General features: G+C 45.1%; 1 protein-coding gene across 1 annotated transcript in view; it reads right to left on the bottom strand.

The window, feature by feature from the left end:
- Positions 1-3211: 3211 nt before the first annotated feature.
- The window catches only part of DSCAM (DS cell adhesion molecule), an 834563-nt gene continuing 815563 nt past the window's right edge, over positions 3212-22211 (bottom strand). Inside the window, exons 31-33 of the mRNA XM_037831465.1 lie at positions 21581-21778; positions 19897-20199; positions 3212-4424 (exon numbers count right to left, since the gene is read on the bottom strand). Coding sequence (XP_037687393.1) covers positions 4075-4424; positions 19897-20199; positions 21581-21778 — 851 coding nt within the window. The 3' untranslated portion in view covers positions 3212-4074. The remainder of the gene's footprint in view (positions 4425-19896; positions 20200-21580; positions 21779-22211) is intronic.

The following is a 22211-nucleotide window of genomic DNA, read 5'->3' as shown; positions in this document are numbered from 1 at the left end:
TGTCAAGAACTGCAGAAGGTCTGAGGATTTTACCCTGTGTGAAAGCTGGCAAGTTGGCATGCGACGGCCTCATCCATGCTAGCAGAAGACATGAGACTCCTGGAGCAGAGAGTGAGGCCTCTGTTACTCATTGCTCAGTGGTCAGCCAGAGCACCATGCTTGCATTCGTTCCCCTGACCCCTCCAGTCCCACAAGGTGATGCAGAGCAGCCCAGAAGGATGCCTGCACGCAGTGGGTTTGTGTCACAGCTGAGCAATTCTTACTCAGGAAACTCCAGTCTTTTACTAGTAAATCTGCCCAACCTCTGCCTCAAAAGGAGACAGAATTTTTATTATCCTGGACGGCAAATAAATCTTCCCTCTGCCCTGGAGGGGGTCACTATCTCTTATCTTGCAGGGTAATTGCTACACAAACATCCTTGAAAAGATTGTGCAGAACAGAAGCTGCCAATGCCTCTGCTTAGAAGACATGCATGATTGCAAGAGATCCATGGAGGATCACATCCCAACTGTTGTTACCCAGTTCCACTGATGCTTGGGTGATTCACGTTGGGCTGAGATCCATCCAGTCTGCAATCCCAGCTCACCAGGGATGAGGGGCTTAGCCGAGATCCTGTTCAGACCCACCTCATCAGGTCCAGAAATTCCTTAGGCTGCTCAGGAGCTCTGCCCTCACCGTTTTCTCCTTGAACAAACAAACATGTAACAGCAAACACACAGTGTTTACACAAGCCTGAAGATTCCTTCCTGATTAACGCTCTTGTCATGGATTGCAACAGCTTAGTACCAAAACCTGCACAAAACCTCTCCTTCCTGACCAGCCTCACTCCTCTCACTGTGCCTGACAGGTCATTTTGGGCCAGTGGGTGGAGAAGCAAGGGGCGGGGGCTTAGGAGCTCTGGATGTTTAGTCTTTCCAGGTAACCTTCAGAAAGCTGATGATCTTTTTTGGGCCATATTCTTTAAACCATTAAAGAGAGCTTTTTAATGTGGACATACCATTACTTTCCCCGAAAACTTTCCAGGGTGGGTAACCTGTAATGAACTTGTCCTCGGATTCCCAAATCTATGCCAGTCCCAGGCCACTCCTGGAAATAGATTTAGAGAAGTCATAATTTGTCCGGAAGGCCCCTTAAAAATTGCATGAAGCTCTTGGTATATGGGTGAGTCAAGGATCATGAACTCAGGTCAGAGGAACCTTAGTTGATGGTAGTCTACGACTTATTTTAAGAGTAATTTAAGCAAGAGCTTGCTTCTTATGTCTTAAGATATTATCAAGAGTCTAAGTATTGTGGGCACAAAGATGATGTGATGTAAAGTTTATCCAGTCTAGCCATGACCAGCGTTATAGCATCTCACTGTTGCATCATTTCCTACTTCAGCGTCTCCACCCCTTTCACCTTATGGACAGCCATGGTGGATGTGGGTGCAAGGAAATGGCCATGCTGAAACGTGAGTAGAACGTGAATTAAACAGAAGGACAGGGGTCCCTGAGATGGTACAAGCACAGAGTGCTGCATGGCTTACAGCTAGGTCTTAAGAGAAGACCTTGTTCATTTTGGGGAGGAAGGCATTTTTCAGGCTGCCTACAAAACAGGTCCCTAGAAGGAAACCCAGTCACTGACCCTCTAGCTATTGTTTGGAAGGATAAGGAATTTAATTGAGGTTTACCACTCTAAGATAGAGCAATCTGTTTGCAAACTTGGGCTAATAGGATGAACTCCCAAATCTGTAAACAGAGACATAAATCATGTTAGAGACAGGCAGAGGTCCAGAGAAAATTAATTTTTTATTACTTCCAATAATAGTCTTTTTAATATCTCGTGCCCTTTTAATCTAAGGCCATGAACCTCTTTGAAGACAGTAATTCTAGGCTGCTACCTGAGAAGTAGGTAGGAGGACTTTTTAATAGTGTTAGCATGTTGAATTTCATTTTAATGAGCATTTTCAATGCAGGAGACTTGAAAGCAATACATTCCAGAATCAGACATGATGTAGAATTTTTTATTTTTGCACAGCTTGAGAGAAAAATAAAAAATTAAAAAAAAAGGTAAATCTTTAAATTTGGGGAATATAGAATTTTTAGATTGATGAAAGATAGAGTTTTGATTTTTTTTCCCAGAAAGTAGCATTTCATTCCTTTTGTATATAAAAAAGCAGTCTGTGAGGATGCAAACAGTAAGTCTTCAGCACGGATTAAATTCTGAAAACAACGCAAGAAAAAATATGCACAATTCATCTTCCCAATTTCATGGAACTTTGGAACCAGCAGGCATCCTTTGACGCAGGTCTGGACCCATTCGGCAGGCTCTCTGCATCACTGAATCTAAGTAGGCAAATGGGCTTGCCTGGAAAATAAAGGGAAGGGTAGGAGGGAGGCTGGGAGAGAGAAAAACAGAGAGAAAAGGAAAAGCATTTCTGAACATGTTCCCAGATGGTACTAAGCGGCTTGTTATTGCTTGTGCTTGTGGCTCGCATGGGGATCTGCAGAAAATATTAAGGGAGAGGAAGGTACTTGTTCAGTTGGTTACCTGGGAGATGGCACAACCATGGGCACTCGATCAAGTCCTCCGGTCAATGCCAAACCTTGGACATGGAGCCCTGGCTAGCGTCTTCTTAGAGGCAAGTGAGACGAATGGGTGTGCAGTTGTGGAGGGTTTACACACTCTCTTGAAAGCATACTTGTAAGGGTCACAGAACAAAGCACGCAGGTCTCACTGTTTGTGAGTTCTCTTTTAGGATGTGTCACATGGCAAATAAACTGAGAAGGAGGAAAAAGTAAAGGTAGCTTTCAGAGGAATGCTGCTTACCAGTGACTAGTTTTCCTCAGGGTAGAGGAATGAGTTGGAAGTTGTACCTGCTAAGATGGTCTATTGCAAACAGACATTCCAGTCCTACTGGCATGGAGGGTTAGATGAGTGGACTTCTCTAGCTCCTCTCTTCCTTCCACAAACTATTTGGGGCTAAATGTGGGACTGTAGAGCTCGGGTCTGCAAACCGGCTGTAAAGCATCAGAGAGTACATATTTTAGGCTTTGTGGGTCCTATCGTCTCTGTTGCAACAATCCAACTCTGCCATTGTGACACAAAAGCAGCCACAGACTATATGTAAATGGTGGGTGTGGCTGTGTTCCAATAAAACTTTATTTACAAAATGCAGTAGAATGGAGTTGGTCCATGGGCCACAGTTTGAGAAACTTTAGCTAGAGGGTGAGGTGCCAGGGAGAGGAAAGAAGTAGCGTCTTGAAAGAAGCATAGAATACCTGGGCCAGCCCCTCCCTGCCATTGGGGCCAGTCGCCAGCAGGACCTGCAACTTGAGTAGTTCTGAGTTGTTTGTACTGCTAGTATCTTCTTTAAATATCAAATTGAGTGCCAAGTTCAGTCCTGGTGTTTGCAAACACAAGTTTCATTAACAAAGAGGAGCAATCAGTAGGCATCAAGAGAAGCAGACATCCAAATAAAGGCAGACAACCTTTTCTTTTTTATTTCGCTTAGACAAAATGCAAAGAGTGTCTCATCAAATTAAAAAAGAAAACGAAAAGGAAAACCAAATTGATTCCCCCAACCCCTTCACTGACGGCACTCATCCTAATTAACAACAAAAGAAGATCAATTGAGGACCCAGTTTCTAATGGGAAAGAAATGTGTGTAAACATGACTAAAGTTTCCCTCTGCCCCCAAATCAATGTTTCTTTTAAATTCACAAATAGGGTAATTTTTTTTCCTCGTTTTCTTTCTTTGATCTTGTGTGATAGAACTTTCAGTCAGAAAGTTTAATTAGTTCCCCCATGCACTTTGTAGAAAATCAGTAAAAATGCAATAGCCTGTGAAGATCATAAAACTGGACTTCTTTCCCAAAAAATCAGATGCCCAGGCAGATGGAGCTCACACTCAGACAGAAAAAAAGCGGGAGAGTCTTTGCACTGTCTGTGATTTCAGTATTTTCTTTTTTTTTTTTTTTAATATATTTTGGCAATTTTCTTTAATTATAAATATTGGAATTCAGTAAAAAAAAGGTAGCTTTGATTGGATTTTTTTAAATTGTATTTACAACCTCTGTCCAGTCATGCTGTTTGTTATACCAGGGTGTAGGATTTTGCGTAGGGATTGTTTCCTTTCAAATGGCCCCGAGAGTCGAGCAGTGATTCTTGGGAGCTGCTCATTTTAGCTGCCTGTCCCAGCTCTGCCCCCTCTCGCTGAGGTAACGTGGCCACGGCCCCCGTCTGCCATGACTGTCCTTCCCTCGTCGAGGAGGTGGAGGAGGCCTCCATGGGGATGGGCTCCAGGACGGTGGGGCGCTTCAGGGTCCGACTTTTCTGAGGTTCCAAGCACGCTTGTCCTAAACTCAGGTCTCTGCTGGTGCCTGGACCTCCTCGGTTTAACAAGAAGTCCATTCTAAGGTATGGAGGCAAATGTATGAGGTCACCTGGAAAGAAACACAGAGCAGTCAGCTGGTTTCTTCATCTGGTGGACGTTTGGGAGGGCCCCGGGGTGCACTGGGATAGGCCGGCCCTCCAGGGTTTGGAGATGGAAGGGCCATGGCCCACTAACCTATTTTCAGGAAATCTGGTCACAGCTCCCCAAAAAAGCATGTGGAATCGTCCTCACACGTCTCCATTGCGTAGGAAGGGATGGCTTCTCTACACTACATTACTTAGGCTCTTAAACTTCATACATTAACCAGAGAAATGGAGGTAATGAGATCTTTTGAAACACGATAACCAGAAGAAAAATATACATCAAGGGCAACAGTGTACATGGGATACAAACCGTGATAGACCAAACCCCTGAACCAATGAAAGCACTCAGGGCAGCATTAGAAGGATGGTGTCGGTGCCGTGGAAGGTTCTAGGCTCACAATTCTGTTCAACTCAGTGACCTTGGCCAGCCACTTAAACGGGCTTTCTGCTCTCTTAGGCCTTCTTCCTGGACCTTGCCTACATGCTAAATTCCTCCTCGTCTCTCTTCTGTTTCAGTTAGCGCTATGTATAGAGATAAGAACAACTTAGGCCGGAGTATTATCCTACTTCCTTCTCAAGGTCACTCAGGCTGGCTTCTATGGGCACATGGAGAAGCCACTCAGGACTCCTTTGAAAGGGCCTGCTGCAGGGAGAGAGGTTGATTGATACTCTCCAGCTCCACCCCCAAGGATGAAGAGGCTACGTTTCCTCTGGCTTGCTCCCAGCCCAGGACTGAGCATCATAGGGCTCTACTGAGACCCCCTGCTGCCCAGTGTGGGATTCCTCTACCGGGCAACTTTCACCCAGGGATTCCCCCTCGGGCTGGTGGGAACCTCCCCAGAAGGACATTGCAGTCTGTGGTTCTTCCTATCCAACCCTTCCCTCCCTCTACAGGTGTCAGACCTGCATCTTGGTCTGCGAACTCTCCCTGACCAGACCTGCTTCTTCTCTTTTCAGTCTTCACAAGACTTTCTTCCCAATAAAATTTTTGCATGCCTCATCCATCTGTTTCTTAGAAAATCTGAAGTGACACAGTCTGTATCACCATCAACTGCTGGAATGGCTCTTTTGAAGGTCAACTATGACCTCTAATTGCCAGGTCCCATGGTTTCTTCTTGGCACCCATCCTATCTGTACCATATGCAATATTGGATGCTGTTGATATTTTTATTCTTGGAACGCTCAGCTTTCATGATCCTGTGCTCCCCCAGATCTTTTCCTACATTTCTAATTGTCTGTTCTCATTTCCCTTTGCTGGATCCTTTCCCATCATCCATCTCCTAAATTCAGGGTTCCCCACTGTTCTGTTCTCAGCTACCTGTCCTGGAGGTCTCAGCCACTTTCATCATCTCTTTATGAATAGCTCTTTACATCTAAACATTCAGTTTTGTTCTCTCTCCTGGGCCCTGAACTTGAATTTAAGACTCTTCATTAGACAGTTCCACATGAATGTCCATCCTGAGTTTTAAATACCACATGCTACAAACCCAGTTCACAAGGGCCAACTCCTACTCACCCTCACCACCAAACAAATGCTATTTTCTCCCATGTATCTAATTGTCTTTAATGTCATTGCCATCCTTCCAGGCATGAATGTTTGAAACTTCAGAGTGTTCACTGTCACCTTCCTCTCCAGGATAATTATACTTGCAAAATATCTCTTGATCCCTTCTCATCCCCATCTTTATGACCCCGGGTCAAGTCTTAATTGCATTCCATCAGTCTCCTGCAGTGCATGAGCACAATTAGAGTGCTGCTGCTGGATGTACTTCGCTTACCCCTGGTTCTGGCTTTCTGGCCTTTCTAACCTAGGCCTTACCTAAGTGGTGCCCATTCCCTAGCCCAGTGCTTCCCAACCTTTCCCACTTCAAGACACATGTCGACAATGGGCATTTGTACAGCATGCTGTGGTGAATTCAGAACTCTTGTCCTGGGCTTCTTGAGGGCTGAGAGGCACATCACCTTGACACACCTATAACTAACTCTTTCATGGCTTATCAGGTGGGAAATTCTGCTTAGAGAAAGGGCTCGGGGCATGTGGTCCTGGGGGAAAGAAGATGTGTAGGTGAGAGGGGTATGACAATGGCCTAAGCTCAGGGCACAGATATGGGATGTAAGACGGAATGGAAAGATGAAACATGAAGGGGGCTCAAGAAAGATGGCTTTGGGATAGATGCCATGTGGGTGTGGTGAGAGAGAAGGAGGGCTTAGGGACCATCCTTCCCAGGTTTTAAGCTTAAGGATACTGGGTGAATGGAGGAACCATTAACTGTGAAAAGATATATATGGGAGAAAAATCATTTTTTGGTGGTAAAAGACGATGGGTTTGATTTTTGACATGCTGAGTTTGATTTCATTGGGGGACTCCTAAGAGGGGACATCTACTGGGTATTTTTATCTTCATAATATATCTCGGGGCATGCCTCATTCCTCACTTTCTAAATCTAAAATAACTGATGATTTCTATTTCTTCTTTGCAATATCCCCTGCTTTTCTTATTTCCTCTTAAGACTTACAGTGGTCAATCATGCCTTTGGACTCTGAAGGCCCAGAGTGGGGGATCCCCAGGACATCTGTGCCTGGGAAGGGCCGCCATTGGCTAGTACTAACAAAGTGAGGGGAGCATTGTGGGTTTGAACAGCGATTTTAACCTCAGAACCTTAGAAAATGCCTTCAGATTACCCACTGAAAGGGAATAACCAGTAAAACCGAAGGAAAGGCCCACTCAACAGTATAGGGGAATAAGAAATAAATAAAACAAGGGCAGACACTGAGAAATGCATTTTGTAGAATTTAAATGAGCATAAGAGTTTTCTAAATGCTATTATTTTCTTAGGATTTGTTCCCAGGACAAGAAGAACAATTTCCATATTCTCAGGAAATTTACCAAGCAATTTCTGTGTCCTTAAATTATATTGTCATGTAACTTGGTATTTGGGATGCAAAAAATCTGTTTAGCATTTCCCATTTGCTTTCTTCGGGTATCTTTACCCTATTAAGTGACGGTGAGTAGTTCTACGATTTCACTAAGAAGTGTAGCATGTGTTTCACTAAAATGGCCCCAGCAACCCTTTGGGTTTGGCTCACTGAAATCAGTGAGGCCGTGATTCAGTGTTGGCTTCATACAGTGAACAGGATAAAGGAAAGCCTAATAATAAACGCCTTGTCAATAAATTTTTTATAATGCTCTCATAGAAAGAAATTACACCATTTGGCATTCTTTTGAAAAGAATTTTGGTCATTTGATGCATCTACACTATGGCTTAGAAAATGATGGCATGAGCTGGCCATTATAGACGCTAATGTTGAAGGTACAGATATATCCTGCCATATGCATTAGCATAGTTCTTGAAAAATGGAAGTATTTAGTTTTAAAAATGAAACATATTACCCTAATGCCTCTCTATGATGGCATTGAAAATTAATTCTCTTCATTTATGGTAGCGGATGTATTCCTCAACCTTCCCCAGCAGGGTTTAATTATTTGCAAACAAATATCATGAAAACATTAACAAAGCTGTCATTAAAAAAAAGAAACTGGAAAGTACTTTTGTACAGTGAAGAATAATTTGTATGTGAATCAACACATCCTAATTGACTAATATTGAAATCTGTGGATTTTTATGGATCTAATTTCCTAGAAGCAATTAGCCGTCTTTATTCCTAAGAGACAAATAAGTAAATGATATTCTATTTTCTCTTTTATTTATTTTCATGATTAATATGATTTTTTATCATTTTGTCCAAATATTTGAGAAAACTTGGAAGACATTCACGTTCGGGGTTATTTACAGATGTAGGTCAAGAATATCTTATGCTGTTTCTGCAACCCAACTAAATTGTGAGCACTTGATGTGTTTGTAATGTGTTAAAACAGATTTGGGTTAAGTCTCCATCCCAGCAACTCTCCATTGAATGACCACGGCTTGCTAAAACCCTAAAAGACATCCTGGCGTGCAGCATGGGCAGGCCTTAGACTGGACTGAACAAACATGTTTGAAATCAAAAGACAAAGCCCCTGATATTTGCATGGAGTTTCTACTTCTGTTTTAGCAAACAAGAGGGTCAGGATAGCTGAAAAAGGTGGATGAGAAATGGAAATCTTTAATAACGGAGATAGCTCAGTGCCCCATTTTTATATACAAGGGCTATTTGAGTTTGCTTATTGCACGTCTGCCAAGTGATAATATCTTTGAATGATCCAGGGAAAGCTTTATTAAGTTGTACCATGCTCTAATTAGCTCCTTTCAACAGTGCATGTTTCTGATTAGCACCCAAAGTAACCCTTCCAACTGTGTGAATGCTGCAAATGAGCTCTCTTAATAATTCATGCACTTATACGAAAGAACGCACCAGAGTCATCACTGAGCTTTGTTTATTAAAGGCATTTTATGTCAAGCGAAATCCCAGCCCATGTGCTAGTCTAAATAGCTGCTTGCAAACTGGATATTCTAATTGTTGGTCCATTTCCTAGGTTCTTTAGGTGCAGAGAGACTGAAAGACAAACTGTGGGGAAAATCTGGATACTGGCATACTTGCTTTTCTTTTTCTCCCCGCCCTCCATCTGCCGCCTTCACCTGAGAGAAATGAAATATCAGTTGTGACTGACGATTGTGAGTAGAGGCCTCCCGATCCTTGTCCATAAATGGGATGGTGGAGGAATCTACCAGAGGGCCATGTGGCGTTAAATTAGACTGTCCTCGTGCAGATTTCACTGCATGGGAAGCCCCCTTCTCAGAGGGTCTGAGAGCACGGGCCAGAGGTCTGTCAGCGGAGGGAGGCGGGGACTCCTCTCTCAACCCTTAGTCCCTGCCTGTAGTGGGTTAAATAGTAGCTCCCCAAAGAGATGCCCAAGTACTCACTCTCAGAACCCATGACTATGATCTTATTTGGAAATAGGGTATATGTAGAGGTGATTGAGTTAAGGATCTCAGAATGAGATCACTCTGGACTTTGGGGTGTGTCCTAAATCCAATGACAGGTGTCCCTATAAGAGAAAGGCCGAGGGAGACTCGAGACCGAGATACAGGACAGGGCCGTGCAAAGAGGGAGGTGGACATTGGAGTGGTGCACGCGCAAGCTCAGGGACTCCTGGTGTCACCAGAAGCTGGAAGGGGCAAGGAAGGGTTCTCCCCTTAAGCTGTGAGAGAGAACATGTTCCTGCCTACATCTTGATCTCTGACTTCTGGCCTCCAGAAGTGTGAGAGGATAAATTGTGGGTTGTTTAAGCCACCCAGTTTGTGGCACTTTTTGTGGCCTCCCTAGCAAAGGAATATACTGTCCTTTCTTCTTGGCTGTAATGGGCTCAGGAGACTTCTCACATAAAGCCTGGTTGAACACTTCCACTGAGCAGGAATGGTCGGTGCTCCCATCACCCAAGGGAAAGGGAGGAGTGTCTCCCCAATGCTCAATAAAGCGCCCAGCACCAGCTGTGGTTACGGTGCCCCTGCCCCGTCCTCTGAGCTCACAGCAGCCCCTCCACCAGCTCGGCTGGTGCTAACCTGTCACTCGCCTTTCCTTCTACTGAGTCCTGGGCCGAGCCATCGCTCCCAGTCCCTGCTCCCTGTCCAGCCAGCCACCGAAGAAACCCTCGGGGTAGGTTAGATTGCTCACCGGACACGACTCGGTGGCTGTGCTGCATTCTCGCCCCACCTGGGGCAGAAAGAACCCTCCTTGCAAACGTCAGTCTCCACAGGGACAAGCAAGAACCTTTTCTGGTCTGTCACCACCCAGCCTCCCTGGCCGACTTGCCTCTGGCCTCTTCACTCTCTGGATGTCACAGGAGGAGCACATCAGCCAGGGCACCCCTGAGTGTCCTCAAGGACAAGTTCAGGATGCTTTCTGCACTGAAGCCCAGAGTCATCACATTGGGTCACCACCGCCGTGGGAACTCACATCTGCCCGTGCACACACCCCAGGGCTGTCTTGTGTGTTGAGTCCCTCATGCCCACGGCACTGGCATAGCCAAAGCCCCATCTTATCACTCTCGTCTCAGTAAAACCAGTTACAACAAAATTCACTTATATTCTTGGTAAGGATTTACAGCCGCTAGGATTTCACTTTCTTCTCTTTGCTTCCCTCTAGCTTCCTCTCTGCACTGTTTTCCCTCCCTCTTTCTTTCTCTCTCTCATCCTCTCCATCTTCCTTCCTTCCTTCCTTCCTTCCTTCCTTCCTTCCTTCCTTTCCTTCTTCCTTCCTTCCTCTCTCTCCCTCCCTCCCTGCCTCCCTTCTTCTCTCTCACTCTCTCTCTGTCTCTCTTTCTCCCTCCTTTTCTTTCTTTCTCTTTTGTTTTGATTCCTTTGTTCTGAAACTTTATCCAAGAAACAAAAGGCAGAGAACAGGTGTAAACTGTGACTTAGAGGGCAAAGGTAAGAGAGGGATAAGGAGACAGCTGAGTGCAAGCAGAGACCAGAGTGAATACCAAGAAAATGTGTGTATATGAGAGAGGGTGGTAAAAGGGGGGGGGGGGAGGGAGAGAGAAAGAGAAGGAGAGGGAGAGAGAGAGGGAGAGGGTGGGAGTGAGCCTAGGCTGTGGCTTTCACACGTCTTTCAGGGTTGAGGGATCATTTAGCTATTATTTCAGTGTTACACCTTATTATCTGACATAACAGCTCCACTTCTCATCCTCCTGTCACTATCCACTGAGCACCTTCAGGTCACTAATATCTCCAAAAATTCAGATTAAATAAATCAGCATTGGCTGCTCCCTCTGTCGCTCACCACCTAGAGCCTGGGTGCCATCAGGACCACTTTACCTGCAGCTCTGATACAGTAGATTCCTCTTGCAGCCTCTGCACCCATCAGCAGATGCGTGCTCAGAACCTGTCATCCTCCTCTGGGGTCGCACTCAAGTTATGGTGGACCCGACCACATGAAAACTGCTGTGTTAGACCTGACTCATTTTAACTGAGCACCAGGACACTGCCCCTTCCTAGGCAAAACTTCCTGAACTTTCTCAATATATTCAGATCCACACACAAAGTCTGAATGTATTTCAGCTTGGGAAGAAGGATGGCAAAATCAGTGTAGAAACAGACTAGGAACAAATCGATCGAGACATCTATAATGGATGTGCATTCTATTCCTCTGTTCTCAAACAGTGCTTCCTGCTGTTTACCCAGCACCAGGCTGGAGGAAAAGTGCATGGGGTCTGGAGCAGTGGTTCTGGACTGGGGCAGGTGGCAATGCCTGAAGACACTTCTGGTTGTCACAACTGGGGGAGGGGGCTGCTGGCCTGTGGCAGCCAGAGGTCAGGGCCACTGCTCAACCTCTATAATGTACCAGATACCCCACCACAAGGAACCATCCTGCCCCAAATGCTAATGTTTGCAAGAAATCCTGGCTGAGTTGATCAAAGTTCCTAATTCCATGCGGATCATTATTTCACTTTAATTTTACCTGAGAGATTTGAATTCTATCAGGATAAGGACTCAGATTCCTAAGCCTCCAAGTACTGGTCTAGGAAAAGTTGTGTCCTGGAAAAATACGAAATGGGTCCCCTGGAGGAGTGGACAACAAGTGCAGAGGTTGTAAGCTGGATGTATCCCAAGAAAATATGTTCTTAAATCTAATCCATCCCTGTAGGTGTGAACCCGTTGTAAGTAGGACCCACCTCAATCGGGATGGGTCTTAATCTTATTACTGGAGTCCTTTATAAATGGAATGAATTTAGGCACAAGAAAGAGAAAGCCCACAGGAAGTAAAAAGCTGAAATCAATGAAACCCAGGAGAGAAGGGAGAGACCAGCAGGTGCCGCCATGTGCCTTGCTGTGTGACAGAGGAGCCAAGGATGGCCGGCAGCCGGCCCCAGAACACCACTCGTCAGGGAGAAAGCATCGCCCTGATGATACCTGGATTTGGACTTTCTTTTAGCCTCAAAACCAGAAGCTAATAAATTCCCATGGTTTAAGCCAATCCATTTCATGGTATTTGTTTAAGCAGCCTAAGAAGCTAACACAGCAGGCAAAGCCCCAAAATCTTTCCCTGATTTAACTTGATGAGATGGGGACTTAGAACAATGGACTGAGAACTGGTTAGAGAGTCCAGAGCTTCACCTTGATGTACTACCTCTGTCTTCAATTACTTCTGGGACCCCTTCACATTTTAGTGTTCTTGTCTTTAAAGCCAAGGGTCTCCCATAGTATCTAAGGGAAACTTTGAGCCTAAAAGATTCTTTATCTGAGCTATCTCACCTATGAAAACTGGCTGAATACATCTATTCTGGGGATTTGGGGATATGAATAGGTCAAGAAAATGCATTCCTGGGGACCTAAAGTTTTAAGGCACCTTGCAAAAGCCCACTTCCTCCTCCTAACCAATATTTTATTAATCAGAAACTGAAAATATGTGAATGCTTTCACAACAAATTCACAAAAAATGAAAGCGAGTCACAGTCCTGAGGAGTTTAAATCTCTTCTGGGGAGACATAAAAAGAAGGTTTCATCAATTTCTAACAAGGTTTGATATCTATGCCTGGATGGAACTGAATAAGATGCAAAGGAAGAAGCAAACGAAGCTGGACTCAAGTTATAGCAATTTCAATAAAAACCACAGCAGTCACACTTGTGATGCCCCGATAGTCAATGGGTTAGTTACCAGAGGGGAGTTTCCAAATTGAGAGCTATGGTCACCAATTCCAGGGAGGCCAAATCTAATGCTTTATTAGTTTCATATTAATATGGCAGTATGGTAATGAAAATCTGTAAATGAACCTCCCTTGGTAAATGAACCTTCACTCCCAAACAGCAACCAGGAAAAGTCTTAAATAAATAATGTGATACTGAAAGAAGAGGTTCATGTACACGGATTCTAGTACCATTCTTGGCTTGTTACTTGGGAGGCTTCATGCATTTTTAAGAGCTAATGAACACCGTGATCCTCCTACCCTCTGCTGAACTTTAAAAAACTACACTCAGGTGTTAAGGAGAGCTTTGCATTTGTTGCTGCTGTTGATTCTTCTGAAATAAAGAAATTCCAAATAAAAGCTGGCCTGGAAAGTCTTCCCCAACATTTAGGCAAGCTCAGAATCCATTAGCAGGGACTTTGGAGTCCCCACTGGGAAGGATCCCAAAGATTCAAAGATGGAACCAGTTCTCGCGTAAGATCCGTACAGGGACCACACACTCGGGTACCACCCAAGAGGAACCCCGCTGGGGTTATATGTGCTCTGCCTCGAGACTAGCTTCAACAGCCCTGTGCATCTTGAATCCCCACAGAAGAAACCAAGCTAAACTGGAATTGGAAGAATTCCAGAAGGAGGGGAGATACATTTGTGGATGGATGTTTGTAGGCAGCCAGAGGGCTGGAACCTGGAAATCAGAGGTCAAGGCTGGTGAAGATAATGAGGTCCCATCTCTCAGTGCCTTGCAGTTCTTTATTCTGAGAGCAAAGGGAAGCCAGGGAAGGGGTTCAAACAGGAGTGGGTAGAAGATATCACTTAAAATTATGGCTTGCTTCTTCCCAGGATGCATTAGGACCTGGTGCTTGCAGGACCAACACTGAGCCACAATGAAAGATTATCTTGGCTCTCTTCTTACAGTTTTGCGTCTTCCCAGAATCTTCCAGTTTCTTTTGTCTTATAAGGATGTCAAGCTGGGTGGTTTGGTCTGCTTGTATGTGTCAGAGTAGGGAATCTTGTCTTTCATAAGCAAGAGTCTTTACTCTGGATTTTGTCTTGCTTCTTGGACCTCCTCAACACCTACCTGTCTTGTGTCTTCAGGACCCTTTTGTCTGCTGTCTATAAGAGCACATGCTATTCTGATGAACAAACGAGAACTGTGAGAAGTGTTGATTTAATATGTTCACATTTTTATATATGAGTATACCTGGTACAGTATCTTTTTACATAGAAGATAGTCAATAAATATGTGTTGAGTATTTTAACAGGGCACTTCTGCAGATGCAGGGAACTTCCAGTACCCATGGCGAGTCTTCCTGCTTTAGGAGCAGTGGAATCTAGGACACTGGTGGCCCATCAGGTGCAGCACTCCTCACCTTTCTCACCACCCATGGGACCATGCAGCCTAGGACTCCCCAACAATTAGAACTGAGCCTCAAGAAGCCAGTGAAGAAACACAGTGAGCCATGTCAGAGAAAAGGCAGCAGGACAAAGAGAACACATGGGGATGAGGGGAGACGGACAACACCGGCCCGACAGCGTCTACCCTAAAGCAGCGGGTGCACTTAGGAGGCTCGAGTGCTGCCGGCACGTGGCGTCAGTGCAGCAGGGCCTTCCGAGGAGACGGCCCCAAGATGCCAGGTGGAAATCCGGCTAAACTTTTGTTTGAGAGGTTCAAGCTTGGGACTATTCAGAACATTATTTTAAATATCTGAGGAACATCTACCGAGAACAGACTAAACTCACAGGAGAATCCTTGAGATGATGAAATCACAAGCGCACACTGGAGAGAGTCAGTGCTATGCAGGGAGGCCGACCGAGTGCATTCCAATGTGCAGGTCTGCAAAGGGCAGGCAAGAAGGGCGAGATGGGGAGGTTTTGTCCCAAGGCCCCAGGGCTCGTCTGACTTTAATTCTATGGGAGTACTCTAAAGGTTGGCAGATCAGAGGGAACTCTGCATCCAGCCGTGAATGCCAAACTCCTTCTCTCCTCTGGGATTTATCTCTGCTCCTCCTGCTCCCTGGACTGCAGTCCCTGGGGATCGTCCTAGGTTCCTGTCCTCAAGTCCTTCAGATTGCGCTCACATCTTCCCCCGAGAAACCTTGCTGGGCCATTATCTCCAAACACCCCTCTGCTATTCTTTATCTCCTTTCTCTAATTTACTTTCTTCTCCAACTTGGCATGATCTGAGCCTCTATATTATTTGTTTTTTTGAACATTGTCTGTCTCCCTCCCAAGCACCTTGAAGGTGGGGTTTTTGTCAGTGTTGCCTCCTGCCGTATCCCCAGCTCTAAAACAGTGCTGCTTATTTAGGAGGCACATGCAATATGTATACACTGAAGGAAGAAGGGGGGGCGGGGGGAGGGCTGGGAGGGAACAAGCAGTGCCATGTCTAGAGGGGTGCAGCCCAGAGCAACTCAAACTGTATGCATGAGTGTGCACGTGTGTGTGCATGTGCAAACGAGCATGTGTCTGTGTGCGGGCATCTAAGATACTTGCACTTGAAAGGACAGCATTGCCATAGCTCTTGGAATAACAGCAATGAGAAAAATTTCAAAATGCAATTTTAATGATGCCTAGAAATAAGGAGGGGGATGTAATGCCCTGGGCATGGGAGAAAGGGAAGGAGGGAGAGCCAGTTGGTTGGAGGGGAATGAAGTGTGAAGCCTGGATTTCCTGGGGTGGCAGAAAGAGTCTTTGAGCCAGTTTACCTGCGGGGAGTTGAGCTCAAGTCCCCGGGTGGGAAGGAGATGCAGACAGAGCGAGATGAGGGGGTGGTTTTGGAGGGAAGACTTCTGGAGTCTAATTTCTATTCAAGGGCCAACATGAGAGCCTCTAGATTTCTGAGAGGGAAAACGATTTGATCAAAATGACCCCTGAGAAGAAGAAGGCAGACTTAGCCGGAGCGGTGCCAACCTGTGCTGAGGTCAGCCTGGCCTGCAGGTGAGGGCACTGGCCATCCTCACACAGCACAGTTCCCTCTTCTTCTCCAGGCTCTGCTGCAACACACACACTCAGGAGAGAGTGAAGGGATGAACAGACCTTAAATTAAATCCCAAGAACCGTTTCACATAACTCCAATTATTCAGAGAATCAACAGGTTGGTATCGGAGGGTAGCCACTGCCAGCTGGAAAACCTCAAATGTCTTCATCATGGGACGGACTGATGTGCACCTGCACCAGCTCTAGAGAGTGTAAACCCAGAGGTGAGAAGGGGTGTTCGCTTCCCCTCCTCCAGCTAGGCCACGCTGCATTAGGTTGCACTGTTGAAACTTCAAATTGAATTAAGTAGCTTTGTGCAATGGCATCTCTTGATCGCATAGGAAAAACATCATGAATAAAGAAGCAGCAGTAATCCAAGAATGCTAGAAGCTGGCTCAGAATGCTGTCTGAAACCGAGAATAGGCACGGTAAAGTACTGGAAACCACCTTGACCCAGAGGGAAGAAGCTGTTAAACTTGCCAGCGATTTCTCAGAAGAACAGAGTTTTGTTTTCTGTTGTATTTTTTTAAAGATTGAAATAACCACCCCTTATGGAAAAAAAAAAAAATCACATGGTTGAGATTTTATTTAAAATGTACAAGTCCTAAAACTGCAGCAAATTTGAAATGCAGATATTGTTTGAAGTCTAAAGCTAGATTTGGAAGCCTGCTCCCCTGTGTACAAGTCAGCGGGAGCTCCCCTTATCTGTGGGAGACATTTCTTTATGGTTTAAAGACAAGGATAGAAAATGAATCATTTTCTTTAAAGGTATCCTGGAAGATGGAGTGGCTTTAAATGTCCTCTTGCATGTCACTAGTAGTTTCTAATATTTGAAATATTTTAATCAACTGGTTAGTTTTGTCATAATCACAATTATGATATATTATTCATTCAGTAATATTTATGCAGCACCTACTCTGTGCCAAATGTGTGTGTGCGCACATATTGTGTTTGACTGTATACGCATCTGTGTGTGTGTGTTTGCATGCGTTATACACATCCACTTAATGCAGTCTCTGGCACAGAGTATGTACTTCATAAATACTGTTGAATAAATATATCATGGTTGGATAATGACAAAACTGCCCTATATATGCAAACATATAGATACATACAAATACGCATATATGCACTTAGATACATAAGTCTACAAATTCAATACTACTAATTGATTTAAAAATATCTCTTGCATATGTGCCCACCAGACACTCTGCTGGACACTGGGAGAGAAATGAGGTAACTAAGACATGTTTCCCATCTTGCTGGAGCTCATTTGACTTGATCCTGATTTGCAGAGGTTTAGAAAGTTTGGAATTGTAATGATTGACACTAGAGACAGACACAAGGAAAAGGTAAGGAAAAATGGATCATCAAAAAAAGAAGAGGAACTAACGGCAGGAAGAAAGATCTTCAGGGATGTGGCAGGCAGGCATGAACAGAAACAAACTAACGGATGGTTCTAGATAGTTAGAAGAGGAAACACAGGTAAAGACTTGGGTTGCCAAGCACAGCTCAAGGCGCTGTTTTGACACAGCCTCCAGGCAGCAGGATGGTAACTTGTAACCTTGTATCTTGTGTCCAGTGTAGAATTTGGTTGCATTGTAAAGGAGCAACAGGAAGGCCTCCAGAATGGTGACATAATTTTTTAAAAACATATCAAATGTTCAATAAAAATACAGTTATCTAGAGCAGACAAAACAAAGTCTGTGGACAACAGAACTTTCAGTGATTTAAAAAATCATTCATATCCTTAAGCTATAAAATAATTTTACTCTAAATACTATATTAAGACTAGAGTAACTTAGTTGTGAACTTTCAATTGCTGTCAAATCCTGGAAACAACATCATGAACAAAGTGCAAACTTTTTTTTTTTAACATCAATGAGCCACTTAACGTGCCAAGAAAAAGAAAATTCAAACCTTTAATTGTTTAAAAGCCTGCACAAACAGGACAGGCATTTAACCTAGAAACTCATTCTACGCCCCGAATCACACACAAAGGGAAAATGTGGGCTGCGTATCTTAGATAGAGGCATAAAGCATTAATCGGATGACACACAAATAACATGGATGCTTTCCAGGACTTCAGTGACCACTAAAGAAAAAATGAACAAAGAAGGAAGGCAGAGAAATGCCAGCAGTACATCTAGACGCTCCTTTGGAGTCAGTGTGGTTGGCAAATCGAACAATTTCAACAACAACAGAAACAACAGCTTATACTGCTGGGCACATTCTCTCTAGCCAGGTTTCCTGTGTTGCCCTTACATCTTACACAAACCCCAAATGGCCCATTTTACAGATGAGCCAACTGAAGCCCAGCAAGGCTAAACAAGACAGCCACAGTCACATTTTCTCCTCTCCTGTTCTCACCCTCAGGCTGTACAGCCACAAAAAGCCACGGCTTGTATCCTGTGTTTTTCCTGCATTTGCCTTGCAAATAAATGTCAACAACAAAAAATACCCACAAATAACAGCTCATCCTCTCCCCTGAGGAGGGAGACAGAATGAAAAGAAATGAAGCCTTCATTCTTTATTGTTTGCTGGCATGAATCTTGACTCAGTTTGGAAGATTATTTGCAGGACAGACAATTGTTTTATATATTTTTATGCATTTATAAAGCTCATTTCAGTTGGGTTCGAATGCCTTAAAACCCAAGGGAATCACAGTAACTTAACAGCGAAGATAAATGTTTGAAACGGAACCAGTACAATGGTTCAGAAAATGGGTAAAAGGAGAAATAGAACTGGATTCAGTAAGATAGGACAGGCAAGTCCACAAAGGAGTGTCTATAGGCAGCTATTTCAGAGTGAAAAAATATTTCAGGTGATAATTACAACTAGCTGACATGGGTTGGATTCAGTCTGAAGATGTGTCTTGTTTGTCCTGTACAATGGTTTGGAAATATATAAGCCAACTCTTAAAAATGGTGAGTTTCCATACAAAATCGAGATTTCTGGCTTTCTCTTGAAAAACTAGCCTACATTAGGGCACTGTTTCTATCTGAAGTTGGTGGGAGCTTGTTAGAGTCTGCTCCCTTTAGGCAACCCATGAGTTCTTTATTTGCCTGTGTCCCCATCACTGCCCGTTCTCTCCTCTCTCTCCCCTCTTCACTCATTTGCATTACCTGCCAGACCTTCCAAGCCTCAGAGTTTGCAACTCCCACTTACAAACCCAGGCCACCTGCAAATGCTCAAGTCAAAGACCCATCTAGTGGCTGACTGACAACCAGTTATAGTCACCTTGGGTAACTCAGTGGAGCAAAGTGCCAGACACTGGCTCACTGGTAAGACCTTTCTCCTCTTGAAAGCCACTGGTGCTGCTCTTTTAAATTATGGTCCCCAAATAATTGACACTCTTCTCATCAAGAGGTGGGAGGTGTCTATGTCTCCTCTTAAATCTGGGCTCTGCTTGTACGATAGAATATGGCATAAGTAATGTGCTGATTTCTAGGCCCAGCCTTAAGAAACTGGCAATTTCCACTCTCTGTGTCTTGAAACACCTGCTCTTAGACCCAGTCAGCATGGACACACCTACAAAGAGAAGACCAACAGCCAGCGCCAACTTGTCAGGTGAGTGAGCCATTTGGGAAGAGCATCCTCCAGTCCCAACTGAGCCTCCCCAGCTGATGGAGGAGCCCGAGACGAGCCATCCCTGCCAAATTTCAGATTCATGAATAAAATACATGATGGTTGTTGTTTTGGCCCAATTAGCTTTGTGTGCAGCAAACGAAATAAACGGAACACTCGGCCTGAACGCCGAGCAGGGCTGTCCTACTAGGCATGGAAGGGCTGGGGAGATGAACTTTCCTAAGCCACGGTCCACCCATTTCTTCTCTCACCTGGCCGATGTGCCTTTGGGACGGCCATGTTCATCACTCTTCCTCCATCCTGAGGTTTGGGGGGAGACGCAGTGAACCTGCAGATCCCCGATTCTGAAGGGGTGCTGGAGGTCAGGCTGTCTGTGTACTCGTTTGTCCCTGCCGTCAACTGTTCAGATGATGTGTCCGAAATGAAGCACTCCGTGATGGTGAATTTGGCGTGCCTCAGCTGCTCTTCCATCTTGGCATGCTCGTAGGCTCTGGCGAGCTCCTCGTAGGTGGAGGAGGCGCTTTCTGTGGAGACCATGCTGCTTCTTGCTCGATCTGCACCGAGAACAAGAGAAAACAAGAGGGGCGACCTTCTCACCTTGCATTTGAACTGACAGGATAGTCCTCCCTGGCTTCTGGCTATTCTTTCCAGATCGCTCTACAATTGGGCAGGAATCTTGGCTGTTTGAGCAAAGGACTCTGTCCCTCGTGAGGCTGGCTTCACGAGCCACAGAAAACCTTTGTTTCAACTGAATCGCTGCAATCAAATGTCCCTAGCCTAGGGCATCTCTGTACCTAAGTAAACAGTCCTCCTTTAAAAATTCTGCTTTCAGTTCCAACAATTGGGAACGCATTGTAAAGGAGATGGAGTGCCCCCCTCCCTGCTCTGACTTGCAAATCGAGCTACTCCGTGGAGACTCTAATTGGCAAAGATGATTTGAGCTCTGCAGTTCAGCTCGGGTCTCAGACTCGGGGAAGGAAGATGTGGTGAAGACGCAGTGATGGTTAGAAATGAAGACGTGACTTTGCACATCAATTAGCCACTGGCAGAATGTTACCCGGTCCCTGGGACTTACCCTGTGTGTTTCTAGCTCTGCCCCCCCGTGATGGGGGCTAGAGAACAGCTAGTAACCAGGCAGAGAAACCTCTGCCTTTTGAGCCCACGAAAAAGTTCTGAAGTCACCTCTGTAAACTCTGAGACTCTTCTAAGAAGAATTAACAGTCATAAAAATAAATTTGCATGGTGAGGCTCCATTTTTGGAAGACTGTTTTTGAAGTCTATCATCAAGAACAAAGGAAAAATGAGTATTTAAACTTCCTACAGCTATTAGGTTCAGCTATAATTTCTTTTCAAGATTTAAGGGGGAGTGCAGCCCAATGTTATTCTTAGGACTTATCATCTCTCCGAATTGAAATCTTGGGTGTTGACGACATGGACGAGGTGATCTGTGTCTAGGATACCTTGCAATCAACCCTAGTTTGTCAAACCCTTCAGACTATGTTCCCTGTAGAGGGTGCTATGACTTTGTGAAACTTCACTCACATTATCCTGGCCCTGGAGACGGCTGTGGGTCAGACTCCCTCAGAGGGTAATTGGGAATTATTGTAGTTGTGCAGGTGAAAACTTAAAATTTCTATAGTCCTCTCGATGGGTGGGAACTCACAGAAGGGAGCAGCATGGGCCTGACCTTCAGGGCCTGCCAACTTTTGGTTCTGTTTTGCAGAATCCATTCAGCACTGGATGTAGCAAATGCTGTATGGTGGTATTGGTAGCTGTTGGAGAAACTGCTTAATCATTTACAAGCAGTCTTTAAATGAGAGTAGGTAAAAGGACAAGAAGCCCTCTCTCCCTTCCCTGTTGCCCGAGAAGCCCACGATGGGGACAACAGCATCCTCTGGTCCCCCACGGATGTAGGGGAAGAGCGCGGGGCCTTACCTGTGTCCTGTGAGGGGCTGACACTGTAGCTGTCACTCTCCTTGTCCACGGAGCCCGCAGCCCTGGGCGTCGGCAGCCTCCAGTCGGTGGTGAGGGTGTGTGTGGAGATGGTGGGGTGGGGTCTGTTGAGGGTCCACTGGCTGGCATACCGGTTTCTCGCCGTGGGCCCGGCCTTGGCATTCCTTCTGGTGGTGGGATCTGCGAAGAGCCAAGTGAAAAGTCTGTCTCTGTCTCTGGATGAGCATCCTCAGCTGATCAAGGTGGGGCTGGGGACCTGCCTGCAGCTCTCCCCAGCCAGCCATACCTCCCACCACCTCAGGGCCCAGCTCTCCAGGACGCTTTCCCTGGCTTTCTCTTTTCCTTTCTCCTATTTCTCCTTCCTCTGAAGCATTCATCTTGATGCTTTAGCATTTAAAAGACTTTTAGGAGAAAGAAAACACTAGACTTGGACCCAGGAGCTACAGTTTGAACCTTGTTCTTGGCCCTTACCAACTTTGAGATCCAGTGTACATCATTCAGACTTCCCTAAGTCACTTGACAAACATGCTCTCGTAGACCCTCTGTTCTAAAGTTCTTCTACCTTGAGGTGTTGCCTGCCCTGTTGTTTTGTATTTACTCATTGTCTTAAGTA

This window comes from Choloepus didactylus, chromosome 1 (assembly GCF_015220235.1).
Source record: "Choloepus didactylus isolate mChoDid1 chromosome 1, mChoDid1.pri, whole genome shotgun sequence".
NCBI lineage: Eukaryota > Metazoa > Chordata > Mammalia > Pilosa > Megalonychidae > Choloepus > Choloepus didactylus.
The sequence above is the reverse complement of the archived record's forward strand: the minus strand, read 5'-3'. Positions and strand labels throughout refer to the sequence as shown.